Genomic DNA, 25,038 nt, shown 5'->3' on the forward strand with positions numbered 1-25,038 from the left:
GAAAGATATCTTCGAACCAGTCATCTACCAGTTCACTCCCCAAAAGCCTGCAGTGGCTGGAGCTGGGCTGGGATAAGCCAGGAAGTCAGTCCAGCTCTCCTGTTTAGGTGGCAGGACCCCAACTGCTTGAGGCATCAGCAACTGCCTCACAGGGACTGCATTAGCCGGAAATTAGGGTCAGGAGCCAGAGCTGGGTATCAGATCCAGGCATTCCCATATGGGTATGAGCATATTAGCCACTAGGCTGAAAAGCTGCTCCAACAAAATCATTATCTTGGAAAATATACTTCACGTGATATATTTATGTATATATATATACATATACATATATATAATTATATATTATAATTTTTACCAATATACTATCTCTATATATAATTTATACTGGTAATATACTGTGTGACTTTTTTTTAAAGATTTATTTATTTGAAAGTCAGTTACACAGAGAGAAAAGGAGAGGCAGAGAGAGAGAGAGAGAGAGGTCTTCCGTCTTCTGGTTTACTCCCCAATTGGCTACAATGGCCGGAGCTGTGCCAATCTGAAGCCAGGAGCCAAGAGCCTACTCCAGGTCTCCTATACAGGGGCAGTTACCCAAGGACTTGGGCCATGTTGTACTGCTTTCCCAGGCCATAGCAGAGAGCTGGATCAGAAGTGGAGCAGCCAGGATTCGAACTGGTGCCAATATGGGATGCTGGCACTGCAGGCAGCAGCTTTACCCACTACGCCAAAGTGCCAGCCCCAAATTCTTTTATTTTATTTTATTTTTTTGACAGAGTGGACAGAGAGAGAGAGAGAGAAAGGTCTTCCTTTGCCATTGGTTCACCCTCCAATGGCCCCCGCGGCCAGCACACTGCGGCCAGCACACCGCGCTGATCCAATGGCAGGAGCCAGGTACTTATCCTGGTCTCCCATGGGGTGCAGGACCCAAGCACTTGGGCCATCCTCCACTGCACTCCCTGGCCACAGCAGAGAGCTGGCCTGGAAGAGGGGCAACCGGGACAGAATCCGGCACCCCGACCGGGACTAGAACCCGGTGTGCCAGCGCTGCAAGGCGGAAGATTAGCCTTGTGAGCCGCGGCGCCGGCTCTTTCTTTTAAAAAAAAAAAATTATTTATTTGAAAGAGTTACACAGAGAAGAAGAGGTAGAGAGAGAGAGAGAGAGAGAGAGAGTGAGAGTGAGTGAGTCAGTCTTCCATCCACTGGTTTACTCCCCAATTGGCCGCAACAGCCAGAGTTGTGACAATCCAAAGCCAGGAGTTTCCTCCAGATCTCTCATGTGGGTACAGGGGCCCAAGAACTTGGGCCATCTTGTACTGCTCTCCCAGACCATAGAATAGAGCTGGATCAAAAGTGAAGCAGCTGGGGCTTCAACTGGTGCCCACATGGGGTGCCGGCGCTTCAGGCAGTGGTTTAACCCACTATGCCACAGCACCGGCCCCCTGACTTTTACAACATGAAAATGGAAATACTTAACAACCTGGTGGGAAAATGCCACAAATCATGAAAGAAAATCTGGGATCCATGTCAGTAAAGATGGGAGAGGCAGTAGCTAATCCTATGTCTGACATCCCCATTGCATGGCTCCTCTCCTGGCATGCCTCGCTGACCCCCATGTAGTCAAGTGCTTGCCACTGATCTGCCCAGGGAGTCTTCCCAGCTGGAGAAGCAGAGCTCATGGAAAAGACGCCCAGAGGAGAGGTCTTCCAGTTGGAACTTGGAGCACATGCTTTTCGGAGAAGCCATGTGCTCCTGTGTTAACCCAGTTCTCCAAATGTCTGGACCGTAGTAGATCTGCCCATTCATTCCGTCGTGCCATCCCTTGCATTGTTTTCTTTTTTCTTTTTTCTTTTTCTTTTTTTTTTTTTTTTTTTGGACAGGCAGAGTTAGAGAGACAAAGAGAAAGGTCTTCCTTTTTCCATTGGTTCACCCCGCAATGGCTGCTGCGGCTGGTGCACCGCACTGATCCAAAGCTAGGAGCCAAGTGCTTCCTCCTGGTCTCCCATGCGGGTGCAGGGCCCAAGGACCTTGGCCATCTTCCACTGTACTCCTGGGCCACAGCAGAGAGCTGGACTGGAAGAGGAACAACCAGGACAGAATCCGGTGCCCCAGCCGGGACTAGAACCCGGTGTGCCGGCACCGCAGGCAGAGGATTAGCCTAGTGAGCCGCAGCACTGGCCCTTGCATTGTTTTCATGCAAAACCGCGTTCCGCACTTATCTGCTTCTCAACATGTATTTCCAATGTGAGCGCTTTCTGCACTCTGGTGAAGTTTTGGGTTAAGAAGCACAAAAAAAATAATAATTCATGAATAGCTTTACTCAACATTCTTCATAAAAATATATGAAATGGGAGGCCGGTGCTGTGACTTAGGGGGTAAAGCCACTGCCTGCAGTGCCAGCATCCCTTTTGGGTGCCAGTTTGAGTCCTAGTGGCTCCACTTCTCATTCAGCTCTCTGCTATGGCCGGGGAAAGCAGTAGAAGATGGCCCAAGTCCTTGGGCCCCTGCACCCATGTGGGAGACCCAGAAGAAACTCCTATCTCCTGGCTTTGGATCAGCCCAGTTCCAGCCATTTGGGAGTGAATCAGTGAATGGAAAACTCTCTCTCTCTCTCTCTCTCACTCTCTCTCTCTCTCTCTCTCTGTCTCTGCGTCTCTGCCTCTGCCTCTCTGTAACTCTGCCTTTCTAATAGATAAATCTTTTTTTTTTTTTTTTTTGACAGGCAGAGTGGACAGTGAGAGAGACAGAGAGAAAGGTCTTCCTTTGCCGTTGGTTCACCCTCCAATGGCCACTGCGGCCAGCGCACCGCGCCTATCTGAAGGCAGGAGCCAGGTGCTTCTCCTGGTCTCCCATGGGGTGCAGGGCCCAAGCACTTGGGCCATCCTCCACTGCACTCCCTGGCCACAGCAGAGAGCTGGCCTGGAAGAGGAACAACCGGGACAGAATCCGGTGCCCCGAGCGGGACTAGAACCTGGTGTGCCAGCGCCGCAAGGCGGAGGATTAGCCTAGTGAGCCGCGGCGCCGGCCGATAAATCTTTATATATATAAAGATAAGCGGGCTGGTGCTGTGGCAGAATAGGTTAATCCTCTACTTGCAGCGCCAACATCCCAAATGGGCGCTGGTTCGAGTCCCGGCTGCTCCTTTTCCAATCCAGCTCTCTGCTATGGTCTAGGAAAACAGTAGAGTCTGGCCCAAGTGCTTGGGACCCTGTAGCCACGTAGGAGACCAGACAGAAGCTCCTGGCTTCTGGTTTTGGATCAGCACAGTTCTGGCTGTTGTGTCCATTTGGGGAGTGAACCAGTGGAAGGAAGACCTTTCTCTCTGTCTCTCCCTCTCATTGTCTGTAATTCTACCTCTCAAATAAATAATTTTTTAAAAAACAAAAATCTATAGAATTATCAAAAAACTGAAACAAAGTAAAAGAGTGGTAAAATATTAATAGAGGTTTTATTTGGAGAGTGGGTCTATGAAGGAAACTCTTCAAATTTCACTTTAAGATTTATTTGTTTCAAAGACAGTCACACACACACACACACACAGACACAGTGTTTCCATCCTCTGGTTCACTTCCCAAATGGCTGCTATGGCTAAGTTGGTTCAGGCCAAAGCCTGAAGCCAGGAAGTCCGTCCTGGTCTCCCATGTGGGTGGAAGGCAATGGTCCAAGTATTTGGACCATCTTCCGTTGCTTTCTCAGATACACTGGCAGGAAGGTGGAACAGCCGGGACTCGAACCCGTGCTGTGATTTGGGATGCCAGCATCAAGCAACTGCTTAATCTTCTGAACCACAGTGCCAGCTCCTAGTCTTCCAATTTGAAATCACCAAAGATCCAAGGCAAGAAATAACATCTGCATGGAACTGCAGCAGACAGATTCTGTACGTGAGGAGTTGGAGGGGGAAAAGCACCTCTCCAGGCAGCTGGGTAGAATACCCTGCTTGTTAATGGCCAGGCTATCATGATGGTTGGTTTTCAATTCAGGATGAACTTCAAGTATGGTGTTTGGGAGGAACCCAGTGAGAAATGGCATGGTGCTCTTGACTTCCATTAGGAATGAAGTATAGACCAAAAGTCCCCAGTGCTAAAGGGGATCCCTGGGACTCTCACTCATGACCTTTTCTCTCCCATTCATCCTCCCTGGACTCATGATGCTGCTGTTTTCAGTTTGGTTTCCTGGTCCAATGTGCTACCTTCTCTCTTCCTCTGCACAGACTTAGGTGGTTGGGGATTTTTTAAAAAGAATTATTTATTTGAAAAGCAGAGTTTCAGAGAGGGAGAGATAGACATGCAGAGAGAAAGGTCTTCCATCTGCTGGTTCACTCCCCAAATGGCTGCAACAGCTCGAGCTGGGCCAATCCAAAACCAGGAGCCAGGAGCTTTTTCAGAGTCTCCCACATGGGTGCAAGGGGCCCAAGGACTTGGGCCATCTTCCACTGCTTTCCCAGGCCCTACCAGAGAGCTGGGTTGGAAGAAGAGCAGCTGGCACCCATATAAGATGCTAGTGTCACAGACAGAGGCTTAGCCCATTATGCCATAGCGCCGGCCCCAGTTGAGAAATTTTTGAGATCTTTCTCGATGAGGAAAACAGATTGGTCAAAATGCTCACACAGTCAAGAACTGGTGACTACTGGAGGTAGGAATAACTGGAGACAAATCCAGTCCACTCATTTTTCTAATCTATACTTGGTCATCTTTCCGATTTTAACTAAAGCCCCACAATGACAAGCTAAATATATTTGTTGCCTTTTAGCATATTTTACTTTTGAGTGCAACTGTTTTGAAAACTGGCAATTTCTTATATAAGGTAAAAAAATAGCATCATCCTCTCAACCCTGAAAATCATCTCCTAAGTATGTGCCCTGAATAAATGAAAAAACATAATGTTCGTGGCAGCTTTAATCACAACAGGCCCAAAGTGGCCTCACCAAATGGGTGGGTGTAACAAATTGTAGTATATTCACACAGTAGAATACAACTTGGCAATATAAAGGAATGAGCTACTGGTACGCATAGTAATGTGGGCAAACCTTGAGACACATTCCATTAAGCAAAGGGACTCACCACAAACTGTGTGACTATATATGAAGTTCAAGAATAGACAGAAAGTAACCTATGTTAAAAGAATCAGAACAGTGATTGGTGGCCTGTGCGGCTGGGGAGAGCTTTGTGGATGTGATAGGGATTCGCTGTCCGTTGCTTGGGGTTGTGGTGGATGCATGTATTAAAACTCATGGAAGCTTCCACTTCAGATCTGTGTAATTCGCTGCAGATAAAATTAATATCTACATTTATAATTAAAACACAAATAAAGGTAGGCGTGTTCAAACAACTGTAATTGAATGTGACGTTTAGGGCTTGTATTTTTCTGCTCATCCAGCTTCAGCTAGGGTGAGAATTGATTTGGTGCTGAGGGCATAGTCACATTGTCTCTACTGAACCCTAACCACAATCTTCTCTTCACAACCACCTCTGTTGCGGTGGCACTGCAGCATTTTGCTGGATAGAGACGTTTTCCCCATTAAGATAATAGCATGCACAAGGTAGCCAGGCCTACGTGAGGGAGCAAAGAGTTGGTGACAAATAGATGGGTCCACGTCTTTCTAATGTTTTCATCAATTTCAAAATAGAAAAAGGCCCATTTTAAGCTCTTAGATATAGATTACTCTTTTTGGGGCAGCTTTATTACTAGAATATTATAAAAATAAGTAATTTTAAATGTTTATCTATACAATATGTTCCAGATATGTCAAAAGAATTTGTGTTTCTTAAATGTAGAACATGAAGGTGATGCATATAATTTTAGAATGTCACAGCATTGGGCATATATAAAAATACTATTAATAACTGCTTTAAGATACTAATTATGTATCTGTGCTGTTTTATCCTGCTTTGGAAGTAAAATGGAATAATGGTTTTTCTTATTTTTCTTTTTGTTTGTTTTTTTCATTATGAAAATATATTAAACATTCAGACATGTTAGAAATCCTGAAAGAGGAAGATTTGGGAGCCAAAAGGAAAATGCGTTTAATTTTAAGACTGAGATTTAGTCTTGGATGCCATTATAGTGAATAATGGGAACTGATCCTAGACTTCAGAAGAAATACGACCATATGGTCTTCCCATTCAGCACTTAATGCCACTATGAATTTCCAGTTAGACCCCAAACTTCTCATTTCCCCCACATTTCCCCTCACCTCTGTCATCGCATAAAAATGAAAAGAATCTGAGGCCCTTTTTCATATTTTCTGAGATACTTTCTGGTGCTCAGAAAACTTATTTTTTTGTGCGAATAGGGTTTTATAAAAAGAGACAAAACCCCGAAACATTAATCAGGTCTACTAGGCTAATTACTGCAACTCCAAAGTTTATTACTTTTAAATATTAACTGCTTGAAATGATTCATTTGGAGATCAAAATGATTAATCCTTCTCAGTCACTATAAATGTCAGCGGCAGGATTAAAGGATTTAGATGGTCATGTTTACTCAACCTTAAATTTCTGTACTTAAAGACACAAGTTAAATAGCTGCAGTTTATCATTGTTTCATGTTCCTGTTTTCCGCTCAGCTCCCTCTTTCAGCTCCCCTGCCTAACTGATTGTTAACTAATTTTGGCTGTTAAGTAGGCAAGTGCTCCTTTCAGGCTGGGCTGCCCACCTGCTTTGTAGATTACCTACCAGAAGGTGTGAGTAGATAGATGTAGCTTAGAGCCCTCCTCGGGACACAGTGGGGGTAATCCTGTCCCCCTGCCTTGGTCTTTATTGGTCTCATGTCTTGAGCGCCCAGCTTACTGCTAAACTTGTATCCAGTTCCTTGCCATGTTGCCAATTTTGGATCCACATTGTGAATCACTGTGGCGCTGCTTCAGTCACGATTATTAAACACCTGCTGCTTTCTGCCAAACCATACGCATATTTATACCAATACCTACTGCAGTTTGACTATCAGATACCAACAGATATGTTGTGGGCATATTATCATCACTAGGATTTGGATTGTTCTGATGAAACGCTAAGTACAACCAAGAAGTGAATTCATTTTGGGGATGCCTTTGATTAAAAAAAACATTTTAGAGTTATTTCTGTAATTACAAATGGTTGCTTAAATCCTGTTTTTGAGGTTGGGCGTGTAAACCTTTCCTGATACAGGCATATGAGATGCTCTTTCTTTAGGAATCATAAGACATACATCCTGGCTTTTCTCCTTTGGGCCACCAGACTGTCCACTTAGTATCCACATGTGCACGCTCCCCTAGAGGCTCCCCGAATCTTGAAGGAAAATGAATATTCCCCAGGTCCATTCATTCTAACCCTGCTTTTCTCTGCTTTCAAGCACACCAACCCCATCAAGTTCACCTTACTGCCCACCTTGGATTTCTGTTGGCCGAGTGCTCTACTGCTGCACATGAGACAGTTGCTAAGGGGCATCCTGCAACAGCGACTTGTATTTCAAGTAATAAGTTAGATGATGTGTGTGGCTCTCAGTCGTCATTCTCCATGTCCCCAGGAAATTTGGGGTTATTAATGCAGGGGCAGCAAGGTGTGATGCCTCTCCTCACCCACCACAGATAACACTCCTATCAAAAGACAGGTTAAAAGAGAAAAGCATAAGAAATTTATCTCATCACAGTTGTACATGACATGGGAACCTTCAGAAATGAAAACCCAAAGACCCAGAGAAAGCTGTCTGTTTTCATGCTTAGGTTCAGTGAACAGACAGCTTTGTAGAAAAGTGATTGATCAAAAGGGTAGAACCTAATGGGAACAGAGCTGATGGAGAAAGCCAGCAAGCCCGAGCTATGCAGATTCTTCTTGGCCTTGCTGTAGATTTTCTTCCTCCCAGGAAAATGAGGCAGGACTGCTCTGGAATGAGAATCATCAACTGACCTTTCTTTATGACTCCCCTGTGGAAGGGGGAGTCTGATTTCTGTGACTTGTTTTGAGGGAGAAGGAGCAGGAGGGCAGACACAGGGAGACTGCTTCCAGTTTCTCTTGGTTCAAAGAACTGTCTATCCAAGCACTGTACTTTCCAATATTATTTTCTGACCCCCAAGGTCAGTATGTACATTTAGATGTTTAAAACTTATTAATGGAGAGGGTGGGTGCTGTGGCATAGCAGGTTAAGCTTCTGTCTGCAACGCTGGCATCCCATATGCGTGCTGGTCCAAGTACCAGCTGCTCCACTCTGATCCAGCTCCCTGCTAATGCACCTGGGAAAGCAGCAAAAGATGACCCAAGTGCTTGGGCCCCTGCACTCACATGGGAGAGCTAAAAGAAGCTTCTGGCTCCTGGCTCTTGGCTTTGGCCTGGCCCAGCCATGACTGTTATGGTCATCTGGGGAATGAACCAACCCTGCTTTTCAAACAAATAAATACATCTTTTAAAAAATTAATAGATAAATTAAACGTTTTGTGGAAGACATTTACATTTTAGTGCACACTGAAATGGACTAGGGATATTCAGGGTGTTTAGTGCAACTTTAAGTTAATTTTTTTTAAAATAGAGTTTTGTGAAGGGACTTAGAAGTAAAGATTTGTACCTTTATTGAGATTTCCACTGCATGCCTAGTATGGGTAGTCTATTTAAATATTGAAAATGTAATGCAGGGTTAAAGAGTTTGGACTGTCCCAGAAAATATGTACTAGGAAATAAAGCTGCACGTATCTTTATTGCTCTGTGGTGTCCATACCATTTTGCAAACACAGCAAAGAAGTAGGAGGGGAGGGGCACTTTAGATATGGTGGCGGGTGGTGCTGAGTCCACAGTGCCTGGGAAGAAATGTTTGCCCACCTGGTGGTTTTGTGTTGTGTTCTACCCATGAAGAAATGTCATTCTATGCCTGAAAATAAATAACTCCATTTACACTCACGGCAACCAAGGAAAGTAAGGCAGAGATTATTTTATTTCTGTGTATTGCATGTATCATCGATCCACTTCTCAGACTGTTTTGGGGGTTGCTACTGTAGAAGAAATAGATGGTTATTTCCCTTTCAAATAATCCATATATCATGAAGGAAAAATGAAGAACTGAAATGGGGGAAAACAATACTCTCATCTGTCTCTCATACTTCCTTTCTTTAAATGAGGAAAGAATTTTAAAACCCAGCTTTCCCAACAGTAGGTAATAAATTAAATTTCTGATTCTTAAATAGGAACTATGGAACTCCAAAGCAGGAAAATGCATTTTGAAAAAAAAAATAGGCTTTAATTTTTCTTTAATTTTAAAATTAAAATTCTTGAAATAATTATCATGCAAAGTAAAAATCCAAAATTGTAAACCAGGGAGCAGGCAGTGCCTGGGCTTAACTCCCAGCTCTGATTTCTGACTCTGGCTTCCTGCTAATTCAAATCCTGGGAGACAGTGGTGATGGCTCAAGCATCTGGGTTCCTGCCATCCACGTGGGAGACTTGGATCGCGTTCCCAGTTCCTGGCTTCAGCCCATCCTGGCTTCAGCTCCGCACGGCCTCAGCTAGTGTGGGCCTTTGAGGAGTAAACCAGCAAATGGAAGTGCTTTCTCATTCTCCCTCTGCATCTTCAAGTAAATAAAAAAACTTAAAATACATAAAATAGAAAATTACCAATTTTCTTTGTAACCCCTTCTAAACAACCCATGGTAGCAATTATATGTCCCTCCTCACCTTTGGGATCAGGATTTATGTCATCTGTTGGTGCTCTTTGCTTTGTTTCAAAAAGTGGAGTCACCTTATACACAATGTTCTGCAACGCACATTTTTTAGCTTAAAATATATGTAATGGACTTCCCTCCAGATTTGAAGATAGATTCGAACTTTTTCTGTATGCTAACCACAGGATGTCTCATAGCATGGCTGCATAACTTATTAATATTTACCTTTTATGATAAATATTTGGATTATTAAAATTTTGTGACAATTGCATAGTAAGTACTTATATATTTGTGTGTATGTGTTTAAAAGATTTATTTATTTATTTGAAAGGCAAAGGTAGAGAGAGAAAGAGGTCTTCCATCTGCTGGTCCACACCCTAATTGGCCACAACAGCAACAGCTGCACCAATCTGAAGTCAGGAGACAGGAGCTTCCATCAGGTCTCCCATGTGGGGGCAGGGACTTAAGGAATTGTACCATCTTCCACTGCTTTCCCAAGCCATAGCAGAGAGATGGATTGGAAATGGAGCAGCTAGGACTTGAACTGGCACCCATATGGGTTGCCAGCACTGCAGGCGGCGGCTTTCCCTGGTATGCCACAGCGCAGGCGCCTGTATATATATGTTTAAAGTTAAGTGATTTGGGGCTAGCACTGTGGTGCAGCAGATTCAAGCCCTGCAGTGCTGGCACCCCATATGGGCAGCAGGTCAGGTACCAGCTTCTTCACTTCTGATCCAGCTCCCTGCTAATGTGCCTGGGAAAGCAGTGGAGGATGGCCCAGGTACTTGGGCCCCCGAACCCACATGGGAGACCCAGAAGAAGCTCCTGGGTCCTGGCTTCGGATCAGCTCAGCTCCGGCCATTGTGGCCATTTAGGGAGTTAACCAGCAGATCGAAGACATCTCTTTCTGTGTGTCTTTCCTCTCTCTCTCTAACTCTGTCTTTCAAATAAATAAAATAAATCTTAAAAATAGATAAAGCTAAGTGATTTTATTTCCACAAGATATAATTCTAAAAATAAAATTTATGAACCAAAGAGTATTTCTAATTTTAATGGGAAAAATATTTTATAAGGAATAAAAGTAGCATAATAGAAGGCAAAGAAAAGAAAAAGGAAGAATGAATTTTAGAGAAGGCCCACAGAACCAACTGTTTTTTAAGAGAACATTGATTCTTATTTGCCCCCTAAATTCAGTATCCGTGACCTCTGTCCCAACCCCTCATTGCAAACACTGGGTTCTTATTGCAGTCTGGTATAAAAGACAAGCAATGAGTAACAACTGTTGGTTAGGACGCATAGAAATTGGACTCTTCATGCACTGCTCATGGCAATATAGAATAGGACAGCCATTATGACAGTCTGGCAGTTTCTCAAAAGGTTATATGTAGAGCTAACATAAAAATGAACATATGTAGACAGGCAAACACTTGTACATGGGTGTACCTGGCTGCATTTCTGTAGTAGCAAAAAAGTGTCCATTGACTGATGAATGATAAATAAAATATGGTATATCCATAAAATGGCATATTATTCAGCCATGCAAAAAAGAAGGCTGTGCTAGCTCACGCTGCAGCATGGAAGAACTTTTTAAATAGTATGCTTAGTGGGAGGAGGCCCTCACAAAAGAGTATACAGTAGGTTCTCCTTTACTTGACATGCCTCCAACAGGCAGAGTTACAGAGAAGTAGGTTAGTGGTGGCCTGGAGCTGTGAGAAGGAGGGGTCAGAGCGGGGAGGGGAGCTGGCTGATAACTGGTAGGAAGTGATTAAAATGTTGTAAAATTGATTGTGGCCGTGGGTGCAGAAATCTACGAATCTGCTAAAAACCATTGAGCTGTGTTCTTTGAATGGGCATGTTCTATAGTAGTGAGCTCTATTTCTGAACTGTTTATTTTTAAAAAAGCAGGGGGTGGGGGAGAAAGAGAGGGAGAGAGAGGGAGAGAGGGAGGGAGGGAACCAAATGTAAACATTGGAGCAGGGAGAAGCCCTCCCGACAGGCTGCTGTCACCCTGTGCCTCTGGATCCAGTCTCCATGCAGTCTGTTTTCAGCTCATCCAGGAGACAGTACATGTCTTGCCTGCTGGTGAGCATCGCTAATAGCAGCTTTGAGGAATCCCTTCTGCTCAGACCAGGCTGTAAATACCATGTGAGAACACGACCAAATAGCGCAGTGTTTTTCTCATCCCCTTCTTTTCTTAAAGGGGTAGTTGTGTTAGGTGCCAAGCTCATCTGAAGTATCTGTTCTTAGGGCATCCTTTCCGTTCTGTCAGGTACCCTCACTCACTTTTTTTTAAATATGAAGTTTTGTTTTTTAAAGATACAACCTGTGTAGGTGGTGTTTATTCAGTTCTTTATATAGATTTCCAAATTTACGAGTGTCCTAAAGCAAGCATGCCTAATCTGATCCAAGCCAACCTTGGGTTTTAATCACAATGAATTCCACCCCCAGGTAGACTTTGTTCTTGCTGTAATTTACTGTTTTGGTCCTGTTTCAGATTGTAATGGGAAACTGTTGTTGGCTCTGCTGATCAGGGTTAACAAAATCCAAAGTGCAGGAGATAACATTGCCAGTTATAGTCAAATAGAATAATATCAAGACTGTAAATAACAGAGAGGAAAAACTAAGGCAATTATGTTAGAATTATTTTTTTAAGGAGGACACAGTCTGTTTATTGAAACTATTCCAAGTATGTAAATTGGCTCTCCACCCAAGATGAAAAATAATCTCTTTTTTATTTTTAATTTTTATTAGTTGAAAGAAGAGATTTCATGTATTTCATGGGTATAGTTCTAAGAAGCTGTTAGAATTATTGCAAGGAACACACACTTTTGCAATCTGAAGAAACCATAGAAAGTAAGAATGAATTGTTCCTTCCTTGAAGCAAAGCTGACCCTAAGCAGGACTGTCAAGTGTTTAGCTTGGCCCCAGTGGATCTGAGCTGCCTTGGCCTGCCCTCCTCTTTCCTACTCTGCCTTCAAGACCTCCCCACAGCCACCCCACCCGCCCCATGCCTCCCCAGCTGTCTCCTCTTCCAGTTGGGAACTTTCTCACCATCTTCCCTGTGTTTTCTGTAAACATAGCCTATGTAGCTAAACATTACTAGCTGGTGGGAATAACTTGAATTGACTAATGTATTCTAGTTCAACAGTTAGATTTCCCCCCAAAGGTATTTGCATTAAAACAAGGGATCCTAAAAGCAAAAGGCCTCCACCAAAGAGGAAAATGGGCAACAATAGACTGAAACACCAAGACAGGTCTAGGGTGTGGATGTTGTTGAATGAAGCCAATGACAGGAGCAAAAGTCAACTTTGATGTTGTGACTTTCGAAACTTATTTTAACGTGATCCACTCCCCAACACTCACATGACACGCTTTCTTTGATTGTTAATTACCCTTGTCAAAGCATTTATTTTAAGCCTTTTTTTAAATTTAGCTTTTCTTTATGGTCGTCATATTTACATAAACCAAGTTAGGACAGACCTGAAAGAAGATAAAATAGAGTGGTAACGCAATTTTGATGGAGGTGGTGAGTGGATTCAACCAGGGTTGTGCAAGGTGCAGTTCAGTGTTCTTCCTTCATGGGAAAGAAAACAAACTTTTTAATTCGGCCAAGAGATCTGACAGGGATTCCTGCTGTGGTGCTTGCTTTCAGAAGCAGCCTTCCATAGCTGGGAATCATTGTGAGACACTAGGCGCGGCTGTCGATAGAGTTTGGGACACACATTCAGCGCCTAGGGATGATGCCTGGGATATTTAATTGCAGAAGGGACTGAGTTTACAAACTCGGAGAGCAAATCAAGACTCTCGTATTCTGCTTCCTTCACCTCAGAGATGCGTGCATCAAGCTGGCAAATAGTGTGAAAAGTCGGTAACTTGGGAAATGTTTCCAGTTCCAGTTCAGAGGTTAGAAAGGGAGTTGTGCTGTCTCTTCACTTCTCTCTTCTCTTTGTTCTCCCACGCAGGAACCACCCCACATGGAGGACAAATGCACAGGGTCTTATGTTTTTCCTCTTGAAGAACGATTCTGTATTCTTATTTTGAAAAATCAACCTACTTGATGGCAAAAGTTAGATGTTCTAGAACCCTTACCCTGTTTTAAACATGAGATATCACTAACAGTGAGCAAGCTTTTCCCCAGTATTCCCATGAACTATCCACAGTGACACTGCTTGTTTGCCTGTGCTTTCATCAGCATAGTCCACACTGATTCTTTGAAAGCACTGGCAGTACCTTGGAGAGCTTGTCTGCTTTTTTGTTGTTCAACATTCACTCACTTTTTCCTTGATTCTCTTTGCTGGACATACTTGTTGGTTCAGATCCTTACTCACAGCTCTCTGATAAGTGCAGTTTGATTTGCAGCTAATTGTAGTAACTGATTTTCTTTATTTATGAATGTCTTTGTCAGAATGCATTTGGAAATTTGACTGAGATAAAGCTGACCCCAACTTCTGATATGACCACAGCAATAAAGCAATTAACCACACTAGTTAAAATGTGCTGAGACCCAAAGGGTGCTGATATCTTTACAACCAAATATTTACTGTGTTGTGCACTATATTTGATTTATTTCCTAGAAGATTGAACATATTTTATCACAAATCATTTATGATACTCTTTTAAAAATGTAATGTATATTTCTCACACCAGCTAATTAACTTTAAAATGTTCATGCATTTCAGAAATAGGAGTAAGAAAATTAAAAGTAGCAGTAATATAAATGCTTATTATTCTTAAAAGGTCTGGGTATTAGGTGGGAACACTTAAATCGGTCTTGTATCCTACTATTCTTTACATGTATTTTGATTGTAGTTAGTATCTAAATCTCATATTCTACCATGTCAATAAGACAAGAAATGGAAAAGCCATATGTGCATCCTACAAGCAAATATTTTTCTCACTCTTCATATCCACAGTATCATAAAATGTGTGTGAAATTTCAAGAATAAAAACAGGATTGGGAAAGCCATTAATAATAGCGGTCATTTTAAAGTGTCACCTAATTTAAACACTTTTGCTTTAAGTTATTGCAGTGTCATGAGTTTTATTATGCTCAATTTATTAGTAAAGGCCTGCAGAGTTCACAGCCATTTATTTTTCAGGGAAGTTGACTTTATCATTAATTTTTAAATACATAATACTCCCACTCCCACTGTATTTTTAGAATGCACTTTATTTGCAAAAATAGGTATATTCTGATCAATACAGATGTTTCCAGGGGTGGTTTTAAAAGCAGAAAGTTTAAGTAGGCATAGATGTCCCAGATGGGCTGCAGATGTTACACTCCATGCTCCAAACTTAAGCATGCAAACACACATGCATACTACACAGGACGCAAGTTCCTAGTGGTTGCTAAGTTAAAGTAGGAAGACAGGAGACCACTGAGCTAGCTCTGTTTCTACTTATCAAGTAACTTATTCCTGGGGGAAGGCCTTGTCTTCCAAAGAACGGACATATGGGTAGGGAGAGGAGTGACTTTGGTTTAGTCCTATTCAGTCCAACTCAGGACAATCCTGGTGGCTTTCCACATCAGCTAAGTTCGATCCTGTCGTTAGTAGCCATTGCTTTCTCTGGGCTTGGTTTTCACACCTGTGCTCCTTAACGTGCCCGTTTCACCAGAGGTGCTTATGGGCTTTCACAGGTGCCGAAGATGCTCGAAGCCCAGGGTAGGCAGGGCAGTCGTGCAGCCCCCGCGCTCCCATGTGCCATATGCCATGTGACCATGTGCTGTGCAGGGCGAATGTAAACACCTGGGGCTGACAGCTGAAAAGCCTGCATGCTTGACTGTTTGTTTCAGGGAAATAGTCTTTAAGAAAAAATAAAAAAGAATGTTAATCATGTACTCACTAGCTGTTATATCTTTTTTTCCCCCTAATTAGGACAGAATTTTACCCTAAGGCAGTTAGGAGTTTGCGAACCAACAACTCGAAGAGGACTGGCATTTTGTGCGGAAATGGGGCTCCCCCACAGAGGTTACTCTATCAGTGCAGGGTCAGATGCTGATACTGAAAACGAAGCAGTGATGTCCCCAGAGCATGCCATGAGACTTTGGGGCAGGGGGGTCAAATCAGGCCGCAGCTCCTGCCTGTCCAGCCGGTCCAACTCAGCGCTCACCCTGACGGACACGGAGCACGAGAACAAGTCCGACAGTGAGACCGGTAAGTCACACTTTTGGCTTTACGATGGCATTCAGTGCTTCTGTGTGTTTTGGTTGACTATGGCGACATGTTTTCCTTCCTTTCTTCCTCTTATCTCTTTCTTTATCTTTTACTGTAGCAGAGTCTCCCCCCCCCCCCCCCCCGCAGAAAAGTTGCCCTTGAATAATGCATTTTATTTTTCCCGGAAAAAAAATCAATATTCAACATCATATTGGTAAATTATGCAAGCAGTTTATGATGTGTTCGTTGGAGTTTTGAAAAACAGTTGTGTACAGGGAAAAAAAAAAGATTACCTTTCTGGACCATGTCACCTGTTATCCTCTGAGGAGTAGCAAAGCAAGTGTTGATAAAGTTTACCCCAGAGCCTGCTTACAATCAAAGATGTCTTTGTAGATTCCTCTTGAAGATACCTTAAAGAAGTTGCAGAATCAGAATGGATGAGTGAGCACACAGAATAGTTTATTAACAGGGCTCGAGTGATTGAAGAACACATTTGATCATGCTTTAAACTTACTAGTTGATGAGAGCAATTGAAATCTTGGTAAAGAGGGGGAGTGTGGCCTTTGATGTGCCTTGGGGACGGGATTACTGTGCAATTAAATCCACCCACAGAACTTGGATTTTAGGAAAACATCGGCTTTCCATATTGTAAGAAAAAACATCTTTATAAATTATCAGGACTCCTTTCCTATTTATTACCAGTGCGAGATAATTTTAAAAGAGTTAATTTATATGCAAAAGCAAATTTAAGAAGAAACTTAATTTTTTAGTCAGTGCTGCTTCTAAGGAAGAATCGGACAACAAACACTTTTCTCCTTCAGCTTTTGACATTAACAGTGCACTCGCTACTTCCGTCGAGTTATTAATGCTATGCATTTCCAGTATATCAAAGAGCAAAGAGAAAATTAAAATAGAAGAATCACATGGCATTTGAAAAGAAAGTTGTTTTTTCATTGATGCTTCATCTTATTTATTGAGCAACTTTGTCAGTTTTTCTTTGTAATAGAAACGCATATCCATGATTAGCTTTGACTTTCAGCTGGGTACCACGCAGTGTGGCGTTGTACCTTGTGTCTCCCTCTGCATGTTACTCATTTCCTCTCTAGTCATGAAAAAGTAAGTCTAATTTAAACCATCAGAAACAACTTCTTATGTAGAACTCTTTAGTTCATTAAACCACATCAAGATTGATTAATAATATACACTCCGATTCTTCATTTTGGATTTTGTTTCTTGGTGGAGGCTGGCTTTATTCTAACCCAAAACAAGAAGGAAGGACTTTCTTTTTTTTAAATGAGTCTTAGAATCCAGCTACCAACATTTTCTTCTGCTAATCTATTCACCTTAGTAAATCCTGTGTTTATATCAATTTTTATAGAATCGGAAGTCGCTAACCTTAAGTGTATGATTTGATATAAATATTGCTTCCTGTGCATTTGTACTTCACATGAAACTCCTTGAGCAGGTACACTCATTATATTCAAAAGTAGCATTTGGCATTTGATTTTCCTTAAATATACAATAATATGTGTGCTGTTACAAGAAAGAGGAGGACACAGCAGTATTATGCATTCAATTCTGATTATCTGCATCGTGGAAAGTCCTTATCTACCTCTATTAAGTAATTTTCACATTGGATCAGCTTGTCCTTTGCACCCAGATCCTTGGTGGAATTTCTTTCTCTCGGTTAGCAAATGCATCTTGTTACAGATGTAAATTGGTAAAATATAAATTAATTTTAATATTTTTAAAATTACTCTTATGTTTCTACTATAACTATCCCATGGTGAATTCCCAAGTGCATGGTACTTCTTTTTGAAAGTGTGGAACTGCATATTTCTTAATTGTAATTGACAGTATATAGTATCCAAATTGTTGGGAGGAGAGTTTTCCACACCACTGCCCTTCTTCATTTGCATGGATTATTACTAACTAGAAGGAGGAATTTTTTTCTGAGGGAATCACAGAAACCTTGTTCTTAGGGGGAAGTCAGGGCAAGGAAAGCTGCTTTCATTTCTTCAAGCCGTGGCTGTGAAGCCGAATGGTGAGAGACGAGGAGAGCGGTCAAGGGCCTTGCCTTGAAGCTCAGAACATTTGGCAGCATTTGTTGAGAGTATGCAGGTCAGTTAAGAGTGTAACGTGTCAAAGGCAGTGTTTGTTGATTTTGGCAAAGTGATGACTTAAATTTGTGTTTATTCTTTTTTCCTGATGTTTAGTTGTGGTTGCTTTGTGAAACAACATTTTGATGGTCCAAGAATTACTAGTGAGGTCAGTTTAAGCAGGCAAAACAAAAGAGAAAATAAAATAGATAAATTCTCTTAATGAATACTGGCTGTATTCATCAGATACTTAGCAGACCTTATAATTTTGAATTCTGGAATAAAATGAGCAGTGAGGATTTTTTCTAATATAAAAATATTATGCTTTATAAAAGTTTCCTAAGCTGGGTTATAGGAAGAACTAAAATTTGCCATCCAATGAAAGTTCTAGCATCTTTATAAACATCCAACACCTTTATAAAGTTCCAAAACTAATACGTATTTTCACTTTCATTACTACTTCCAGTCAAATATTTCTAATGTAAAATTACTAAAAGAATTTGATTTGCTCTTTGGGTATTCTCAGTTGCTCTAGCTTTGAAAAACTGTTGATTTTCCAATTGCATTTTCTGTTGACTTCAATTATTTTTGTTGTCTGATTGTGTTCATTTTGAGATGTGAGATGGCTTGAGATGTGTCTATGGAAGGTCTATCTGTCATCACCAAAAATTGAAACATGAAAGACATGAACAAAATAATTCACCAAAATGAAACTAATTTTAGGCAGCAGACACTGGTTTATTTTCATCTGGTTTAACATGTGAGTTTTTGTTGATGTTTTTTGAAATAACTGTGAATGAGGCTGTTTTCCCTGGGGAAAAGATGTTATCCAATATTTGTAAAGTTATGCAAGTAGAATGCATGATGTTCTAGTTATAGCTTTAAAGAAGAGTTTGGTCACTAAAAGAGGTTAGATTTCGTTTATTTATTGATAAAGAGGCCAACAGTTCAAGTTAAGAAGGTGCTAGAATGGCTGTGAGGCTAATGAAATTTTGATGGCCTGAGCAATCCCATGAGAGTGAAAGAACATTTGGACCCTGTCAAGCGTCTCCCGTGTTAGCAGAGTCACAACAAGTGGTAAGAGTGTTTCTTTGGCAAAACTAACTCGTCACCAACCATGGCAGTGTGAAGTTAGAAAGAATCTCGAGGAGAAACAATTGTAGTAAATTGAGTTTCTTATGGAATTCCAGATGTTAATCTCATTCCTGCTTAAGAATGTGGGAGCAGTCCTGTCTTGACACATGCTGACACGGCGGTCACTGTGCTGTTGGGAGTCAGCTCCCGGGCAATGCAAAGTGGGACAGTCATTTGTGTCCACCTATCAACAGCAGTTCTGGGAAGCTGTTGAAAGGTTACACTGTCAACGTGGTGGGACACCCTAATCAAAGGCAAAGTTATCAGTATGCTTTGGATTATTTCAGATATCTTTCCTGTCTGATTCATTGTTAAAAGTCCCCCACGTGAATTCTGACTATCCAGCTTTGCATGTCATGTGATCTTTTCAAATACCTATTTAAATGTCACAGTGGACTTTTTCCTTTTTTCGAAGTATCAGTCTTTAAGAATGTCACCATGTGCGTTTGTTTCTGCCAAGCGTGAAGTCGTCCTCACCATCCAGCAGTGTGGCCTTGATTCAGAAAGCACCTGACAGGGTGCACATTGTTTTACTCACTCGCCCGACCTGACTCACCCAGAACATAACTCGCAGACTCTTCCATCTCTTCTGATACTTTGTCTGTAGTGGTCTCCTGTGGGACTCCCTCAGCTTGCTCCTTCTCCTGTTCTCCTTGACCTTTTGATGCCACTTGGGGGAAAGAAAATCGGACATTGCTGGAGAGTTCACTGAGGGCAGTGGTTGGGAACAGGTAGAGCCAACCTACTTGCTTTTGTATGGACGTAACCACCTGCTGGCTATGTCACTTGGTCTTCTTGAGCTCTGGAGATACTAGTAAGAAGAGCTATTAAGAGGAATAAATCAGTTCAAGTGTCCTTACAGTAGTGCCTCCTATCTAGTGAGATACATGTAAGTGTGTGCTCTGATTATGACTGTTTGTACAAGGTGGGAAGTCTCTCCAGCTTAGGCAGTTATGGAGATGACAGTATCAAGTGCCTGCATGGGTTTGGACCACAATAAATGCCCCTTCTCCCCTGCCTGTCCCCCCCCCCCCTTGTTTACCCTCCCTCCCTCTGCAGTTGTCAAGGGCTTGTCACTGGGCAAGATGAGAGAGAACTAAAGGTTTCCTCCAGAAAAGGCGCTAGTAATTTGCATAGTCTGGAATTTCTGTCACCATTATGGACTCACTTATTTGCCTCGAAAACCCCACATCCTTTTTAATTTACTGTAATTAAATGGATGTAGACTGGAAGGTGCCGACAATTAGTCTGATGGCTATAAACTTCAAAGACTTTAGCCTGCTCCTTCCCCTCCTGGCCAAGGGAAATTTCCCAGGTAGCATTTCCCTCAAAGGCATGTTCCTTAGACAGCCAGTCAATTAAAAGACAATTTAACTGATGCTCATCAGTTCACACAATAAAATAAATCATTCCTGGAAGACTTTATTTCTCACCTGGGGTCTTAGCCTTGCACCTGTTGTAGGATTCCACTCCTGCCACACTAATTGTGAAAGATACTTAGGTATTCAGGGCTAATTTAGTTAACAAAAAGGGGAGAAGAAAGTGCACTCATTCTAATATAGTAGATACTGCTTTGCTCAACTGAAGTACATTTCTTGGAGCCAATTTTTCTTGTCCTTTGAAATAGCATTTTAATAATCCAGTTTCTGGATGGAGAGATGTCTAAAAGTTGAGTTACTGTACTTTAAAAGGAAAAAGATACTCCATAAGCCAGTTTGGTAAACTACACTGTTTACATGAACCTCTCAACAGAGAACTTTGGCTGTTTTGCAGTCTGAATTTCCATGTCAGGTGAAGTATTGTTCTCTGGGAGTGTGGACAGTACAAGGTCTTCTCTCTCTGAGTGACTGTGTATAGGTAGAGAGAGGAAATGGAAGGACTTGCAGCTACTGCATTACCAATTAAACTGTAGAAGAGTTGGGAGAAACCGCTAATGGCACTGGAGACCCTGTTAGGTGACACACTTGTGATGCTTCCAGCAGTGACACGGATGGCATTTCTCTGCTGGCTCTTTCCACAAAGGGAATAGTCTTTGGATTTGCTGAAGATAATTTGAGGAAAGGCATACTTCTTTGCCTCAGTAGCCTAATTTCATCCCTTCAGCCTTCTCCATGAGCCTTTCTTTCAGCCTACTTTGGAAATGATGGAATTCCACTGCTTTAAGAAATAAATGCCATTTCAATGTTATTCTGATTTTATGAGATTCTATTACACACACTAAATTATAACTTGCATATAAATTCCATTATGGGCCCTCTTCTGGCATGTAACGGTCAATTCTGGCATGGTCTGCTGTAATAAATTACATTTTATGTTTTAGTTGCTGTGGCATGTCAAAAATAGCAAAAGTAATATTTTCATGTGCTTACTAAATCAAACTCTGAATTAAAGGGTTGCTTTGCAAAATATAGTCAAGTAGTTTCTAATATATGAAAATAATTATATTGCCTTGATATATGTACATTTACAGTTTCAGTTGTGACTTCTGATTCCTTGCGCAAAAGCATCCATGTTTCATTTAAGGTTGAAATACATTCACTTCACAGATATGTATAAATCACCCTTGAGCAGAGTTAAGTTCTAATTTAAATAAAATTTAAAATAATACATAGTTTTATGAAACTAGAATTAAGACGTAAAGATTTTACTGCCATTATTGTTATTCCTCAGTATGTGTACATGTTTTTATTTCTTCCATTCTAAGAGGATTCTCAGAAAACTTGGCACTTGACTATTCTTCACATAGATACTGCCTTTTCTACTAAACTCAACTTGCATTTTAAGTATTTTTGTTCAAAGTGTATAGCATCTGTGGTATCTCCATTTAAATTCTAATGTTCTTTTAGTTGTAAAGTGAAATCAAAGTGAAGCATACTATGCACATATCAAAACTGATGATGTGTGCTATTTTGATTTTTGAATGTGTTTTTGATAGCCTTGAAAAATCACAGCGGTAGCAGTAAAATTGTTTTAATTAATGAATTGAACAGCAGTGAATGCTGAATCAGGCTTATTGATGTAATTATCACTGAAATAGAAAAAATAAGTGTTAGTCATACTACCTTAGTTTATTTGCCATTCTGAGGGTAGTCAAGTGTTTGAAGAACAACTCACTGATTTTTTGTGTGTGCTATTTAAAGAATATTCTTTCCATAGCAATTCTGTTTATTAACATTGCATACATATATAATTTTCTGCGTGAAAACCTGATGCATTATGTACTGAGTAGTTTGAGTGATAGTTTCACTATATTGAGGTTTTCTTATGTGAATTGGTTGAATTGAGATAGCTTTCCATCAAGAATAGACTGTACTTAGAGTGAATGTAAAATATATTTGAATGAATATTAAAATGAATGCAAACACATATAAAATTGAGAAAAAGGCAATTAAGAACATCTGATGATTATTGCCTTGACTTTAAATATTATTTTAAAACACACAGAAAGTAAAAACTGAATAAGGTTTACATGTGACTTATTAAATTGATTCCTTATTTAGTATATCAGCTACATCCTCATTTGATGAATAATAAATGCCAAACATTGTAGCTGGTGCCGGAAAAATAGAAAATGGTTTGAGATGTAATTTCTGACCTCTATAAGCTTATAGGCTGGTTAGGCAAACCGGTAAGTGCGCATGAAGTTAGAACTTAATATGGTAAATGTTATTACAACAGAATATGCAAAGTCAGCGTCAGCACAAGGCAGATTATTGCCAGTAGAGTGGGGGACGGAGAGGAAAGAACGTTTCATGAAGGAAAAAGAATGTGGCACTGGAACAGAAGCTTAAAGCATGCATAAAAATAGAAGACAGAGACAAAGCAGCAAAGGATGGTGTGTAGGATACCAGGAACTGTTCCAGAAACCACAAGTCGTTTGGCGCCCCAAACCCATGATGTTTGAGGTTGCCCGAGTAGCCCCAGAACGCATCCGTGGATCTTCGTGGAATTCATGGTTTCCTGGAGATAGTAGGGAAGAATTAGAGAAGGTTCATGTTAGAACAACAGCGCGGTCGTATGTACAATTCAGAAAGCAATGGAAAATGTTGACTGTTTAAGCTCAGTGAGGACATGGTCTTGCTCACCGTTGTGTCTGAGCTCACTCAGCCTCACCCAGTATGTGAAGCTGGAAATAAATGAGGTTTTGTTGAAGGAACAAATAAGAAGCAAAATGGCCAGTTAGGTAGTATTGTAATTATCAAGGTGGGAAAGGAAAACCCATTCAAACAGAGGGTGACTAATAGGTTGCATGAGGTCAGGAAGGAAGCAAGATATTGAAAAAAACTTCTCCAACGTGGGCGAGTGATACTGTAATCCAAGATGGAGGGTAAAGTGTATTGTTTGTGGTAAAGTCAGTGGTTGAGACAGGGATTTTGAAGTGTCTGTGAGGCTTTGAAATTCAACAGTTGGGCAATTTTTATATATACACACACATATAGGGAAAAATTCAGTTAGGTTTTATTTAGGAATATTCACTTTTTAATCTATGTGACTACAGTTAAAGCTGTGGGACACAATTAAACCTCTCCCCAAAAGCAAATAGAAATGAGAGAAGAAGAGAGCTAAAAATAGAAACCTGAGACTGTTGAGCAGAAGGGTGTGAAGATGCACCAATGAAAGCAACAAAGAGAATCTCGCACGGAGGCAACAATGGTGGAAAAGACTAGTTCACAGAAGACAGCTCAAGGTGTGATCAGCGCAGTTAGAAGTCTCCAGTGACATGCCAAAGATATCCTTTAGACTAGACAGGCAGATGTAGTGAAAACTGGTGAAATGTTTGGTGAAATCAAGAACCCATGTCAGCAGAAGGTTTGGGGAGGAAGTAGATTCTTTTTTACTTTTTTATTTTATTTTATTAATTTTTTTGACAGGCAGAGTTAGAGAGAGAGAGAGAAAGGTCTTCCCTCCATTGGTTCACCCACCAAATGGCCACGACGGCCAGCACTGCACTGATCCGAAGCCGGGAGCCAGGTGCTTCCTACTGTTCTCCCATGCAGGTGCAGGGCCCAAGCACTTGGGCCGTCCTCTACTGCCCTCCTGGGCCACAGCAGAGAGCTGGACTGGAAGAGGAGCAACCGGGACAGAATTCGGCGCCCCAACAGGGACTAGAATCCCAGGTGCCGGTGCCGCAGGCGGAGGATTAGCCTAGTGAGCTGCAGCACCAGCCAAGAGAAAGTAGATTCTTATCCAAACGTGCTAGTTTATTTTAAATAGTTTTATAAAACTGTAAAACTACAGTCGTGTATCTACAGTTTAATGGACATGGCAGGCATTGAGGCTCAGAGGTTAAGCTGCCTCTTAGGATTCCTGCATCCCACATCAGGGTGCTAGTTTCAAGTCCCAGCTCCACCTCCCATACAGCTGCTTGCCATCACACACCCTGGAAGGCAGCAGATGATGACTCCAGTAGTTGGGTCTGTGTCACCTACATGGGAGACCTGGATGGAGTTTCTGGCTGCTGGCTTTGGTTTGGTCCAGTCCCAACTATTGAGGGCATTTGGGGAGTGAAGCAATGGACGGAAGAGCAGCATTGCTCGCAGTGTTCCAGGGACAGAGAACATTTTATTTCCTTTCCTTGATTCTTGGTGTGTGTCTGTGATATGTTTATACATATGTGTGTGTGTGTGTGTGTTGCACACACAAGGACACTTCAAGTTCATGAAGAAATTGAATAAAGTATATTTTGGTGCAAACAGGGATCCACGCATAGTTTTTACATAATACTTATTTTCATGAAGACCCCTTGAATGCATTGACTTTCAATTTTTTATTAAAGTAAACATCTTTTAATTTCATTTTTCATAAACTTCTTGAAGTTCTCTCATAGATGTCCATAATCTATGCACTAGGGGTTAAATTAATAGCTAGAAAATGCTTTTTCACCTTAGTAACTATGTTATATGGAATGATTTTTTTGCTTAATAACAAAATGCATGTTTATAGACTTAACATTATATCATCACTTTTTATTTTTTCATGAACTGTCAAGTACTATAAAAGATTTTTTTTTCAAAAAATATTCAAAAGTAGG

At 41.3% G+C, this 25,038-nt stretch overlaps 1 protein-coding gene across 9 annotated transcripts in view; it reads left to right on the top strand.

Moving 5' to 3' along the window:
- The window catches only part of TENM3 (teneurin transmembrane protein 3), a 651,480-nt gene that overhangs the window by 180,507 nt on the left and 445,935 nt on the right, over positions 1-25,038 (top strand). For 6 of the 9 annotated variants that reach the window (XM_070068313.2, XM_089325515.1, XM_070068315.2 and 3 more), the window contains exon 3: positions 15,496-15,774. The exons of the other annotated variants lie outside the window; for them this stretch is intronic. In XM_070068313.2, coding sequence (XP_069924414.1) covers positions 15,496-15,774 — 279 coding nt within the window. The remainder of the gene's footprint in view (positions 1-15,495; positions 15,775-25,038) is intronic. 9 annotated transcript variants of the gene reach the window in all.

The sequence above is a fragment of the Oryctolagus cuniculus genome, chromosome 2 (assembly GCF_051225735.1).
Source record: "Oryctolagus cuniculus isolate XC-2025 breed Fujian yellow rabbit chromosome 2, ASM5122573v1, whole genome shotgun sequence".
Taxonomy (NCBI): Eukaryota; Metazoa; Chordata; class Mammalia; order Lagomorpha; family Leporidae; genus Oryctolagus; species Oryctolagus cuniculus.